Genomic DNA, 14,244 nt, shown 5'->3' with positions numbered 1-14,244 from the left:
ACTTTATGCACCCAGTCTCCCCTTGCAGTTGAAGGAGAGAAGTAGGCAATTCTGAGGACCTAAAGCCAAACACCAAAATGCCCAAGGCTGTCAGACAAACACTAGCCATGGGCTGCATGTAGATTCCTGTCTTGTTCTGACACTTAAGCCTGAAAATGAAATACCTCTCTATTCAGGATGCTGAGCGGTCCTTGTGGTAGGCATTTATGGTTGTGTTTATACTAGCAGACTAAACAGAGCTAGAAGATGTGATCAGCCTATACAGTTAAACTGTTGCCATCACAGTTTCATACTATGTAAATAGGACTCTTCCAACCAATATACAGATATGATTTCAAGAGTAACATGGGCCAAAGATTGTTACAAATATGCTGTCTGGATGTAGTTTTATTTTGGAGTGTGAGAAACTGGCATGATTCATCTCAGCCTGAAGTACATATCTAAAAAATGTCAGATGAATACCACCCTTCGTGTACATATTTATCTCCACTGACTACAGCGAAAGCTGTGGATGACAAGTTCCGATACAGAAAACTACATCATAAATATATAAATTTAGGTGATCTGAGGCACATGTCTAATGCTAAAACATGGAAAATGATTTGACAGCCCAAGCTAATTCAGTGGAACCACATGATGAATAATGACCCAGGGTAAGATGGTTTTTATAACTGCTCTGTTAGAAAAAAATGGACATGCAAATTCTATTCCTAAAACAGCATCAGTGAATTTGGAGCACAGTCAGAAAACGCAAAGGGACAAGTAAGGAGCACGTGGAGTGCTGCCATTTATTCAGCACGGTCACAGTTCCGAGCACTGACGCAGATGTCTGCAGGTGGAACAAATGTTTGATGGCACCCAATCATATTGTTCAGCACAACAATTCTCTGACTTCAGCTCCATCCATCTTTCAAATAGAGATTAGTAGACTGACAATCCAACATCCCAAGGGATTTACTTCTGAGATAAATAAGCATGATCAGAGAAAAGGGTATATAGTAAAAGGAGTGCAGAATAACTGTTGATGAGCGAGAATGGGATCTTTGAGGTAGCAGGGTGGGAGGTAGGGGTATTGAATTTTGGGGGACACATAGTACAATACACTGGGAGGAAGAAAAGCACAGAGAACTGTGATCACTGGGGAAAGCTGTGACTGGGGACAGGGTTACAACACCGACTGCCTGGCATGGAGAACAGGGCATGCCACATGTGAAAAAGGAGAAATGTGGAATCAGTATTTAAGGAATGGTGACACCCCACATCTTATGGGTAGAAGAATGGGCACTTGGACTGTATGGGGAGGATGAGAAGGACAATATTGTGCCCATGCCATGACAAAGGACAGGACAGAGATTCATGAGAGGCAATATGGGATTTGCAAGAAGCTCCAGGGTTTGGAGTGGAGGGATGCAGGGAGTCCTCAGGATGGTGCAAAATTAATTTCCATTGGCTTGAAGTGTATGATGTCCTAGTATTGATTGGTATGTAGCACACAGACCTTCACAGTGCTTATCAAGTTTGAAGTACATTGTCACTATTCACCTTTTCAACAGTGCTGTGACAGAGGTAAGTCCACAAAATGATTTATGACTAACATTTTTTCACAGAATCTGTATGATAAGTGAAGCTTTTGAAAAAAATATAAAGTATCAGGATTAGATTGACCTAAACTAACTAACATGTAAGCTTTCTTCTGGAGAAATACAGCTGTGTGGAGTCAACCAGGGCTTCACTATGTGAATATCATTGAACAATTGGTTATAAGAAGATTGGTTATAATGCTTCCAAATATGGAGCAGTAAAGTTAGCCCAACACTATTAAACTTCTTTTGTTCCTTATTGTGGCTGACTTTATGGACGTTTTTTCCTAAAGGAGAAAATTTTGCTGCTTGCAGTTACTAGGTCAAATACAGGAGGCAATCAGTTTCCCTTGGTGTCATTAAAACTGCAACAATTTTCTCAGCAAATAAAGAAAGCCAAAGTAATGGGGTAGTACAGCTCAAAGATATACACAGGAATCTACACACGACTATAGAAGTAAAAGGGAAATCTTTGTCACATTGATGGCAATGACAGATCTCCCATTAACTTCCCTGGGGTCGGGGTTAGTACTAAGCATTTGCCGAGAAAAGTTCTTGGTCAGTTTAGCTATGAATCCTGGTGTCACTTGAGGAGGATCACCTCGAATCAGGGCTGTATTTTACAGAAAGCACAATTCATGCTGGACTGGAATAAATGTGTTAGAAGCCTGGAAGGGTCCCCAGTCAGGAAGCCAATGGTATGGAAGGGTGAAACTGGTTCTGCTGAAATACTGCCATTGATAGCACAAGGGCCAAGATTTAATCCCAAGGATCTAAACCACTTGGACCAACTATTCAGCTGAATGTAACTACCAAATCTCCAAGGTTTCTTTTCTAATAAGAAATACTTATCATTGATTCTTAAATGAAAATAAAACGAAAGAAATAATGCTGATATTTATGAACTTCTTCCTTGAATGAATTTTTTTTTGCTTAGTGTTTCTGGAATTCTTCTGCATTTGTCCTTTATTTATGATGATATATCACGGAGGAAGTTTACCATCCTCTGTAAGACTGAGGGGACTGCAAGAACTAATGTTTCTATATCCAAGCAAAAATATTTGTCATACATTCCTTCTAAATTGCCTTTTATTATGTCTTTAAAACATGGATATATTTTAAAGATTTTTCTTATTTTATAGAGTGCTCTTCTGGGAAAGAAATAATCTAAGCATTAATTCTCAAAAGCATTGATTACTGCCACAGAACATATGACTGTCCAATTTAAAATACCTTTCTATTTCAAAATCCCGTTTGCTTTTTTTTGAAACATTCAATACAGCTTTTAAATTGTCAGAACTGAAGAAAATGATTTGATTTTCTGTTTGCTTCAGCATCAGTTCTTTGCAGCCTTTTGATTCACCAAAAATTTCAGAGTTTCAGCCTTGGTCTGACCCAAAACAATTATTTCTTTTACTCTTTGGAGTTCAACATTATCTGCTCAGCTGTACACCCTTGGCGCTGCCTCTTGCTGCTTTGTCATTGTATTGTGAACTTTTCTGCTCAGCTCAACCCACTGAGATGGAGGAGGTCTCATCCTGATTTTCCTATGGGGTGCAGGAAGAAACAGCAGTCTGGTGACAAGTTCCCTTTTAAACCTGTTGCCATAGTAACAGGCAGAAAATCTCCCTCTTTCCATAACCTTCAGACTAGGAATTTTTCAAATCGGGGTGCCGTCTCTCTTCCGCCTGGCTGAGCCCTGTTTTGGGTCTGTGAGAAACACTGTAAATATTAATTGCCTTTTCCCACAACCATTAGCACCCAGATATTCCATGTGGCAGTGAAGAGTCAAGCTGTGCACCCTGCTCCTGGGACGAGGTGGTGGAGTAAGTGCGCGCACCCTTGGCAAGACTGAGACAGGACATCTTAATATCCTGCTGTCTGATTATTTATGAAGAGAAATGACTTTGTAAAAAGGTAGAAAAACAAACAGAATTGCACAAGAAATTAACGATGAAAGGTGACAACTGAGCTCACCAGTGAAAGCCTGGATTTTACTAGCAGTATTTCCTGGCGTTTATCCTGCTGCGGTAGTTACACTAATGCAAATCCCAGACAGACTGAATCAGTGACCTGTGTGGCCAGCACTGAGAGTCAGCCGTGGTCACGTACCTCCACGCTGGAAGTACCCCACCACCCTGGCTGTGCCAATACAAATTGTTCCGCCCTCGATAGAGCCTAAGCAGCCTATAATGAACGTGGAGGTAGAGCACGGTAACTTTTTTCTGGGGAAATGGAGAGCACATCATTTAAGCTGCCCATCATGGGAATACATTTAAAAGGCTGCACATTTTATCCTTTTGAAAGGAGATAATACAGTGAAGACACTCAGTGAAGAAGGCAGGCACGGTGAAGCAGTCAGATGAGTCAGTCTTTCATCTCCATTGCAGCCGTTTTACTCTCTATGGGAAAGAAGATGTTGCGGATCAACTATGCACCCAGGTGTTACAGAGGTCAGCAGGGCATGAGGGAGAGAAAAACGTCCCTCCTTTGCTAACATCCCACATCCCATGTGTGAAACTTAACTCAAGCTGTTTCACCTTCTCCCCACTTCTCTCTCTCTCATTTCCTTGGAAAGGTCTTCCATTCGTTCCAGTGCAGACACTGGAATCAGGAGTCCAGATGTGGTCTAACAATGGGATGAAGCTTCCCAGTTTGGAAAACATGTTTTTCCTCTGCAACTGAACTTAGGAGTCTCCTCAGCTGGACAGCCCTGTCAGAATGCACAAACCAGTTGGAACAAAAATATTTGCTTCTTGGCAAAGTAACAAATGTGTAAACCCCTTTGTATTCTGTAGTAGAAATGGATGAATAATTCATAACAAATAACCTATTTGATTAATCCTACATCCTTACAAATATCTTCTCCTGTTTGTGAATTGACCTTGGGCCTAATGGGATTTTTGCAGAGTTATCTGACATTATGAGGTGTTTAATTTTTAGAAATAGCTTCTGGTCTGCAGATTGTTAGTAAGCATTTGTTGCCAACAGCCTATAATTAAAATGCAGGATAGCTAGCATGTTTTTATGTCATGCTCAGGCCATATGATCTGATTTTGTTCTATGACTGAAAGTAATTCACAGAATAAGCTCTCAAGCATAACTAAAAGGAATTTAAAGTTCGAAATTTATTTTCTGAAAAACATTCCCCATTATTTCATTAACATTTTCTGTGGTCTTGATCATCACATCAGTAAACTTCTACACTACAGTTTCTGGGTACAGGAAGAGGAAGGATTTGGAGGTATGCTGGAGATATGATGGAATAATAATTTTAAAAAGGCTATTTTTTGCAGTATCTCTTCAGCTAGTCACAGTAAGCAAATAAGACAGTGACACAGAGACCTATTGGGGCATCTCGTATTTAAAACCTCTTGTAAGTTTAAAAGACTTTTATATCTCCATACCAAACCACCTGCCTACATATTTTTATTACATGGAAGAAAGATAGTCCTGTGGGTAGAGGATTAACTTGGGAAATCTGCAGTCAAGATGTCCAGCCATGAATTTTTTGTATCATACAGGATAAGGCCATGGGAAGTGATGGCAGTGGCCACTGAGAGGCTTGACCTTGCCTCACTGGGTTAAAGTTAACCTTTGTGGGTACCTCTTGTAGACTCCCTGCCTCAGTTCCCCATAGCACAAGAATAAAAGTAACTTCTGTACCTCTGAGGTTTAGTGTCAGAAAGCAGGGAAACATTCAGTCTCTGGGATAATGCCATCTAAGAATTTAAAATAAAGAATTTGTTACTGTGCCTGCTAATTACAGGGATAAGTGTCACTGTAGCAGTTTATTCTGTGTGGCCAAGCCCTGTGTCTGACTGAAGTCCCACCAGCTCCAGTCAAAGTCTACAGCTGTTTAACCATCCCTGGATGCTCTGGGGGAAGGTGGACAGAGGCCTGGATCTGGCACAGAGGAGAGCCAAGCACTCACTGTCAACCCCTTGTCTGTCCTTGGGAAAATTTCCTGTCGTGCCTCTTATGTGAAGCTAAAACCCATGAAAAGTGCAAAGTATTCAGACACTGACTGCACTGAGGAAGGCTGGATAATTAGGTAGAAAGACAGACAGACTGGAAAGTCAGGCCTTTATTTATTCTTTTATTTCAAGTACGGCTATATCCTTTCTTCCTTTCAACACATAAGGTCATAAAGGCATGATCATGCAATCAACAGTGATTGAATAACCATGAGTTACTGTCTGACACTTGAACTGTACCAATTAATCAAAAGCACGACTGCATCAACTGTGAAATAAAAATACATTTTCGTAACCTGCCCTTAAACTCCCTTACAGTTTACTTTGCAAGTGGGGCAGGTTAAGAGCATTATTAGTAACTGCAACCTGTTTTATAGGTTTTAACCTTTTTCTTAACATCAACTCAATATCCTTTCCTGAAGAGAAAACAGTAATTTACTGAAACAAAAACCCTTTAGTGCGAGTTCTCTTTCTTTGCTTAACATTAGAAGCTGCTAAGTGTTAAACTTGTGTAAAATAAATGTTTTCCTTACCTATAAAAAGGAGTTAAAATAATTTTTCAATAACCTGTTTTTCCCTCTTTACTCTGTGCATGTACTACCTATTAAAATTTATATGTAAAGAAAAGTTCATCCCATCTTCCCTGTTCACATGTTTCTTTTACTATTTGAATGCCATTTGAACATGGCACATTTTCTATACGTCTCTTGTAAAGATTCCACTATTTGGTTTTGACACCCAAAGCAAATTGTTGCTTTACCCTATACGTGCCTAAAGTAAATAAGACTGTGAGAAGTTTCCAGTTTGCATAGAAAAGTGTAGTTTCATGAAATGTTTATTTTCTAATACATTAAATTGTTCAGATTTTATAAGCACCAGCTAGAAGAAAGCTTGGAATTGGAAGAACTCCAGTTTCCATGAGACTTAGAGTGAGCTGCCTGAGATCATGCATGTCAGATCTCTTGCTCCTACCACCATGCCCTGCTACTTTTATCAGGTTGCTTATTTGAGATATTCCTAGTGAAAAGAATAGGAATTTTTGGTGTAAGTGTAAATCTCGTAACCATGACAATACTTATCACCCTGAACTCTGTTAACAAATAAATAGTAACGGAAAAGCTATGAAATATTGTTCTTGAGAACACACTACAAATGCTTGGGTAAGCTTTTTTTTAAGGAACCCATTGCATTTCTGCCTGTTTTAACTAATGAGGTCTTTTATAGAATCAATAATGTAAAAGAGTTGAGATCAGTCCCATCCCTTGATACCTTTTCCCAATTAAGGCAGTGGATCATTGTATTAATAATATTATTTAGTGACTATTCAGCATTTTCAGTCTGGTGAGATACTGTGCAAACATTAATTAATCCCCACCAAAGCCCTGAAACCTCACTAGGAAATATTAAACCCCTTTTACAAATAAGGGCCTGGAGCCAGAGATTTTTCAGTACCAGAGAGATCGTAACTTGAAGCTCCTTGGGACAGTGAGAGTCTAGAATAATGAATGGCCCTGCAGTTAGAGCTACCTTAAAGAATATCATCTGTACTCTGCCTTGACTCAGGGCAATTATTTTACTTCTCAAGGAAAGCCCTTTCTGTGCTTTTTTCAGGAATGAAGGTCTCTAGCAGTCCTTCAGACTGAGGCTGTTCATACGAAATAATTACATCGTCATTGGAGGGGAGAGAGAGAGCCCATTTCCATAGCCCAGTGATTAGAGTATCCACCCAGATTTAGATTTCTGTCCATTGAATATCTAAGTTTATCCATGTGCAACAGCAAGAAAAAGTGGAGACTGAGAAAGATCTAATAGTTTGTAGCTTTTTCACTAACGTTATGTTCAGTTCATGGATTTGAACTCAAATCTTCAAATAACAGAACACAACACCAGGGGACAGACAGACGAATATGTCCCAGTTGTCTGTAGAGGTGTTAATCACTAGCACAACTGTAACTACAGAGCTTGTCTACACTGAACTTAACTGACTATCCCAAAACTTTTATAAAAGTCTTCCCAATTTCCATCTTCTGTAGTATGCTCCTCTTGTTTTACAGTGATTCTTTCTAAGGGAGAATGGGACATCATATGTTTTTACCTTACTGATGGTATCCAGTCCACCTATTTTGGCCATCTACAGTTTGGCAGCTAAGTCAGGAGGAGAGGATTTCCTTCTGAAAGTATTAAAGCCATCCATCTCTCTCCATTCATTACTTAGCGATCTTTGGTACTTACTTTCAGAGGACTCCAGTAGGGACCCAAAATTTAGGAGCAAGGACAGATCTCTCCTTGCTTTTAGCATATTTTTTCTTCAGTCCTTTGGCCATAAATAGCTGAAGTTTTTGAAAGCAGCTTGGTTTCTTTGTAGTCTGGCTGAGATTTTATTCTTGTTTTTTACTTTCCTTTTCCTCATTTCTGTTGACTAATTCCCCAACTTCTTCCTAATCAGGGTGCTGGATGATTGATCAGTTTAGCGCATATCTTTGTGCTAATCTTTGATTATCTATTTCATATGAGGGTCCTCACTCCTGTAGACACCTGACATTTAATACTATTGACTTCTGCATCATTTACTCTGGTTTCAGAAATCCTGCAGTTCTTTCTCAACCAAATGGGAAGGAGAACAATTTTGACATCCTTCTACGGCATGATTCATCTCACCCTACGTTAAGCTTCTAAAGGAGGCCAAATCTGCTATGTCCTAGAAAAGGCTATCACTCTTCATTGACTCTAAAGGAAGTCCAGATATCTACAGTTTAGACATCTACATCTGAATTCCTTTCCAACTGTTAGATGAGATGAATTCTACCCCAGGGCATCTGAGCTCCTTTCTGTGTGCTGTGAAATGGGGCAGCAGGGCAAAAAAAACCCCAAATGTCCAAGAGGGCTGAGAGATGTGCTCGTTCCATCACTCCTCCATAGGATTCACTTGTGAGATTCCTAGGGAGCCTCATGTTTAACTGTATCTTCCTTCTTACAGTATTTTAATTAAGGCAGAAATTGCCTTAAGGTTCTTCAGTCTCTTCCTTAACACATCCTTCTGTCCAATCTTTGGAACTTATCCTATAGCTTTTTTTCACTTGTTTTTAATATTAAGTGAACAAACAAGTCCAATACAGATATTTTTACACTGAATGTTTATGGAACTTCCTGACTTGAGTGTAACTGAGTGGCAACACTACTTGTTTAGAAAATCCTGTTCTAAGAGATTATTTAAACATAATGATATCCTCTGCCTGAATTCATGCTCCTTGTTCAAACTGTTAATTTTTTTTCCTTAATATAGCAACTATGATTTATCTTCCTATCACTGTGCAACAATAAGGTCAGGGCGAGAGTTTATAATATTCTTGTCAAATACAAAAATATCCTACTAACACAAAATAAACTGCTGTAATGTATTAACATGAACGTATGCATAAAAGGAGAAAAATTACTGTTACACTAACTTCTGAAATGTAGGTATGCTCACTTTGAAGAAAGGGAGCTTTAAGTAGCAAATACACAGAAACCATTTTCCATATTTCTCTTCCAAAAATAACCACATAAAGTAATTGCGTATAAATCAAAGTTTTGATGTATTTCACATAAAACAGTGACAATCTGAATATGAAATTCCAGGAACAGAAACTCAATTTTGCACAATCTAAAAAGTATAAATCTGGCTACACTGAAGCCAGTGGGACATTTTACTACTAGCTTTGTGAGACAGAGGTATCAAGATTTCACTCATGGGCTCTATGAGTTTCTGATTTCTTCTTGCTTCTGTTATTTTTTTAAATTTAAAAGGTAACATTGAAAACTCTGTCTGCAATTATTATGTTTTCTAAGGGGTAAGACAGAAAAAGACAAAAGAAGGAAAGTTGATAATTTCCTTGAATACCTTCTTTTGAATTCTTGGTTGCGTGGATGTTACCCAAATCTGATGTTTTTCTGCTTTTGATTCTCTAACCTTATATAGCAGGTGAGAAATTCCCAGAAGGCTTGGACTGAGAGGTTTTTGGCCACTGTCATTAACACCAGCTGGTGCCATGCCTGCTGTGGGCTTTGTGGCTGGAGAAAGGCTGTACCACAGAGCAGCCTCCTGCCTCCTCACCCCCCAGCCTCGGGATGTACAAGCAGTACAAGTTATCTGAGAGATGATATCTGTACCTAGCTCCTCCTCTGGCGTCCCTGGAAAACTGAAGCCCGACTTGAGCAGATCGCCACCCTCTTCTTCTGAAAAGACAGAAACAAAGTAGCTATTTAATAACTCTGATATTTTTGTATATCCAGACATAAACTCTCCACTAGTTTTTAAATCCACTCAGTGATACCGGTTACCATTCAGTATCTCTGATACTGTGAAGCTGTTGAGGTGCTATTATCTGCAGTATCTATTCCTCTTTGCCAGTTGTTCTAGTGTTCTTCCATTTTTTTTTAATTTTGCCAGACATTTTCACATCACTAGTGTCATAATATTCATAAATGCCTTTTTTAAAACATTCTTTACATTGTTCTTTTCAGCTTTGCTTAGTCACATTGAATTCTCCTGCCTTTTAGCCTTAATGTATTTATTCCAGGAAGAATCATGATTGTCAGTCCTCCAGCTGTACCTTTAGCACTTCCCACCTCTGATGATAATAATGCCACTCATGATTCTCGGGCAACTTCCTTTACCTTTTCTTCACAACCATTTCAGTTCTGCAATTCTGAACTCTGATAATACTGTGCTGGTGACTTTCTCCTATCAATAACATTTACTTTTGTGCCAGAGACAACTTCTGTAATTCTGGAAAAGCACTTAAGCTCAGATGGTATGTCTCTGCTGTATGAATGCAGTGAGGTATGCAGGAACCTGCGGAATGGCCTGAGTGCAGCTCTTAGCTACCCTGCCTATATCGCTTTCAGAATTGCAGCTTGTTGCCTCTGCATTGCACTCTTGTCATGCTGGCATACAAATTAATTTGGACCTGGCACCTAGCTCAGATATTTATAACATGGAGCTGCATATGGAAAATTGGGTCAGTAACACTTTCTTAAGCTGCAAGATTGGCTTGAGAATACATAGATTAGGATAGAAAATATCACAGTAATGTGTTTCATGTAAGTACACAATACTATCTTTTAAATTTTTTAAAATGTTTTTGCCCTGTTATCTGTATTTGCTGGTGTCTCAGCTGAGTGGAAGTTGTTTGAGTATATACAGCCTTCCACTGTACTCTTTCTTACCATCTGTGTGTGTTACAAGCACAGACACCTCAAAAGAGCAGTGAAAGAATGGAGTACTCCATAGCCTCTCACTACACGTTCAACCAGCAATTCTTCAGAGAAAGACAAAATCAGGTATTGCAGACCATGCTTCTGTAGTGCATGACCGAGAACTGATGACTTCTAAATAACTCACATCGGTTCATGTTCCTCATATCCTCAGGCAGACATTCTGTAAGTTTGAACCAACTCAGACTTTTCTTAAGAGTACCTCAATCCCTGTATCAGACAAGCTGTTTTTTGTGGTTCAGCTTACAATAGACACACTGTTTTACCTGTTTCAGTGCTCCATTAAACAAATACATGCATTTTGCATATTTCTTGGTCTTGGTTGCACTTTTTATTTGTACTATGATTTTTTCCCAATTATCTCACGGCAAGCAAAATGAGTGAATATACTCATGTGGATACTCTCAAACAATTGTTCCTGGTTTTGACAATTCATGAGGTTAAGAATAAACAATTGATAACAATGGGTAGCATAGCACAGATGCTGCATACAAAGTAAGTCCCGAGGATGTTAAGAATGTTGGATAAGCTGAGCTGTCAAATAAACATCTTGTTTATAAACTCAATTGTTAAATAAACTTACTTTGCTAAAATACAGCCTACTAGAGATCTCGTTAAGTGATGGATAAAAAGTCATACACAGTTTAAAAAATGACTGCCATATGAATTTAAATTAAATTTCATTTGGAGAGGTAATGGACAACTCTAATTAAATAAAAGCACAAATTAGGCAGTTTCCATGGAGACTTTGCTCACGTGATCTGCCTATATTGTATAACTCATATGCCTCTAATTTGGCTGCACAGGAGTAACGAATCAAATGAATATTCTGAAGGATCCTTTACTTTCATGCAAGTAACTAGGAGATCTTACTGTTAACTTCATATTAGAGAAGCTTTACATTGAAACAGTAGTTTTGTATTTTTGAAAAAGAAGCTATTAATTTATTCCAAAGTTATATCATGTACCTATGTCCAGAAACACTTATAGAATGATCCAAAGAAAATAAAATGCATAACATTATTTCTCCCTTGCAAGAAGTCAGCATTATTTTCACAAGCTCTGCCTAAAACTAGACTAAAATTTTAAGGGTAGGGTAAACTAGACTAAACATTTATGGGTTTGGCGTGTTTGAGAAAAAAAGAAGAAAATAAATTTCCTTTTCAAAATGAAGGGAAAGGTCATGCAATGGGATCTGTAAGTCAGATTCTGACTTTGACATAGTCCTGTGCAAATTTGGACAATACAGTTAATCTCTTTCTGCCTCAATTATCCAGTATAATTAGGATTAGAATTCATTTCTTTCTCATAGCTATCCTGTATGAATACATTCATTAGTGTCAGTGAGCCTGTTGTCTACAAGAGCCTATAGAGAGCACAAAAAAAGTTAGAATTTCCATCCTGCAAAAAAGCTGTATTCTGTTTTGAATAGGGTCAATTGCAAATGTTTCAAAGGAACTTAGAATTCCTTTGTGATTCCCTTAGGTTTATGAATCTGCACGAGGGATATGAGTAGCTCTTAGTGATTAGTTTACTTCCTAAGCATGAGGACTTCTTATTTCTTTATATTTTATGACTATACCTATTCACATCTCCAATTCATTGTTTAGACTGTCTTTTCAAAAGGCTACTGTCAGCCCTTGAAGAGATTCAATTTTTGTATTCTGCACTTATGAAGCATAAATTAATCTAAAATCTCAGTGGCTTCTGCAGTATTAGAAAGACAATCTTTACGTGAGGTTGAACTGTACTTCGGTCATACAAACATACATGACCTTTGTTTATTCAGTTTACATTTTTCCTAGAAATTACCATTTTTATTATTGACTATGGAAATGAAAAGCATATCCTTCATTCATGAGCACAGCAGCAACCTTCATATCTCATGGTAATGAAGTCAGGCAGATTATCACAGAATTCTCGTGCATGCTGAAATTCAAGTGTCATAAAATGTGTGCATTCATTTTATGTCATTCACCTCCTCTGTCTCATAGATCCATAGCATTTCAGCTTGCTCTTTGTTCAAGGTGGGCCTACTGATAGAATGTTCTACACCAGTGGACACAGAGGAAAATGGTAGTCTTAGCATGGAATGTTTCAATGGGCAATGAATTGCAAAGATGAGATTATGAAAATACAATGATTTACAATTTAAGGTTTTAAACAATGTACAGAACACACAGTCCACAGACAAGGGACACAATTACTAGTTAAAATCCCTTCCCAATATACAAACTACTGCATCACAGACTGGTCTAAATAGAAAGCAAAAACCTGCCTCTGAAACGGAAAGTAAAAAATAGTGGGAGAAGTCTTCACTCTCAACAGGTCTCAAAATAGTGACAAAAAATGATAGGCTTTAAAAGTGCAGAGATGTCTGCTTCTGTGAAAGCTGAATGTACAGTAAAATGATGCTGTGATCTACATAAACAGGAGAGCACAAACTGTCATTTACATCTAGTATCTCATTTTCTTTTTTAAAAATGTGATGGATCTGTCATGCATTCCAGTGCAACACTGCAGAGATGAAACTCAAGACTGTGATAGGAACCTTTCACAGCTGAAGTTCTCCAGACCCAAGCTTGGAAACATCAGGAGACATTGCTGAGCTGGAACCAGCTTGATAGATCAAGACGGCGCATTCAACCCTGAGGCTACTACATGTGCAGTGGGAACTGACATGGGCCAGCGCCCGAGATCAAGCTGGCATGGCACAGCTTTTGTCCTCAGAACAGGCTGGGTGTCTGTCAGGAGTGCGCCCTGGCTTGTGCTGTTCCTTGCCCTGCTAAGGAGACATTACCTAGGGAAGCGCTGGTTGGCATGGGCCAAATCTGGGCAAGGGCGTGCGCTGTGGTAGGGATGATTGCTGCCATTCTTCAGGCATGTGGTGTGTTCCTGATGAGTTACAAGTACAGAGGGAGCCTTAGCTGCTTCTACTCAGTTTTCTGTGTCTAGAGAATAGGTTACAGTCCAACGTAAATCCAAAATAAAACTGCTGAAGGCCACAGAATTACATCCATGTAAAACTTGGGTAAAGGAGGTGCAGCTAATCTCTTGGGGGTCAATTTTGAATCGTGCCTGAGCTGCACTTGGTACTGGATTGCAGGTCAGTAGGATGTTACTTTGTGTTCTGGGTCAGAGAAGTGAAGTTTCCGTACAAGCTAATGGACACACGCTCTCTTCTATCCTGTTTCTGTCTTCCTGTGGTCTAAGTGAGCATTTTGACAGTCACTGCACAGAAACCATCTGATATCGCTACTTTCCCTCATTTCGATAATCACTTTACCCATCTTCCAAATTTTATCACCTCAGTTTTAACCTCTTGATCTACTATCTGAGCCTGACCTATCAGTTTAAATTCTCTTTCTTCACCTGCAAAATCTTACACCAAGATATGTCTCTATATTGGCCTTCATTTTTTATGCATTCAT

The 14,244-nt window shown here is 38.9% G+C and overlaps 1 protein-coding gene across 1 annotated transcript in view; it reads right to left on the bottom strand.

Moving 5' to 3' along the window:
- The window catches only part of DLGAP2 (DLG associated protein 2), a 479,848-nt gene that overhangs the window by 92,915 nt on the left and 372,689 nt on the right, over window positions 1–14,244 (bottom strand). Inside the window, 1 exon segment of the mRNA XM_072857796.1 lies at window positions 9,707–9,772. Within this exon segment, the coding sequence (XP_072713897.1) occupies window positions 9,707–9,772 (66 nt within the window).

This window comes from Ciconia boyciana, chromosome 3 (assembly GCF_034638445.1).
Source record: "Ciconia boyciana chromosome 3, ASM3463844v1, whole genome shotgun sequence".
NCBI classification, from domain to species: Eukaryota; Metazoa; Chordata; class Aves; order Ciconiiformes; family Ciconiidae; genus Ciconia; species Ciconia boyciana.
This window is presented reverse-complemented; position numbering and strand designations above follow the sequence as displayed.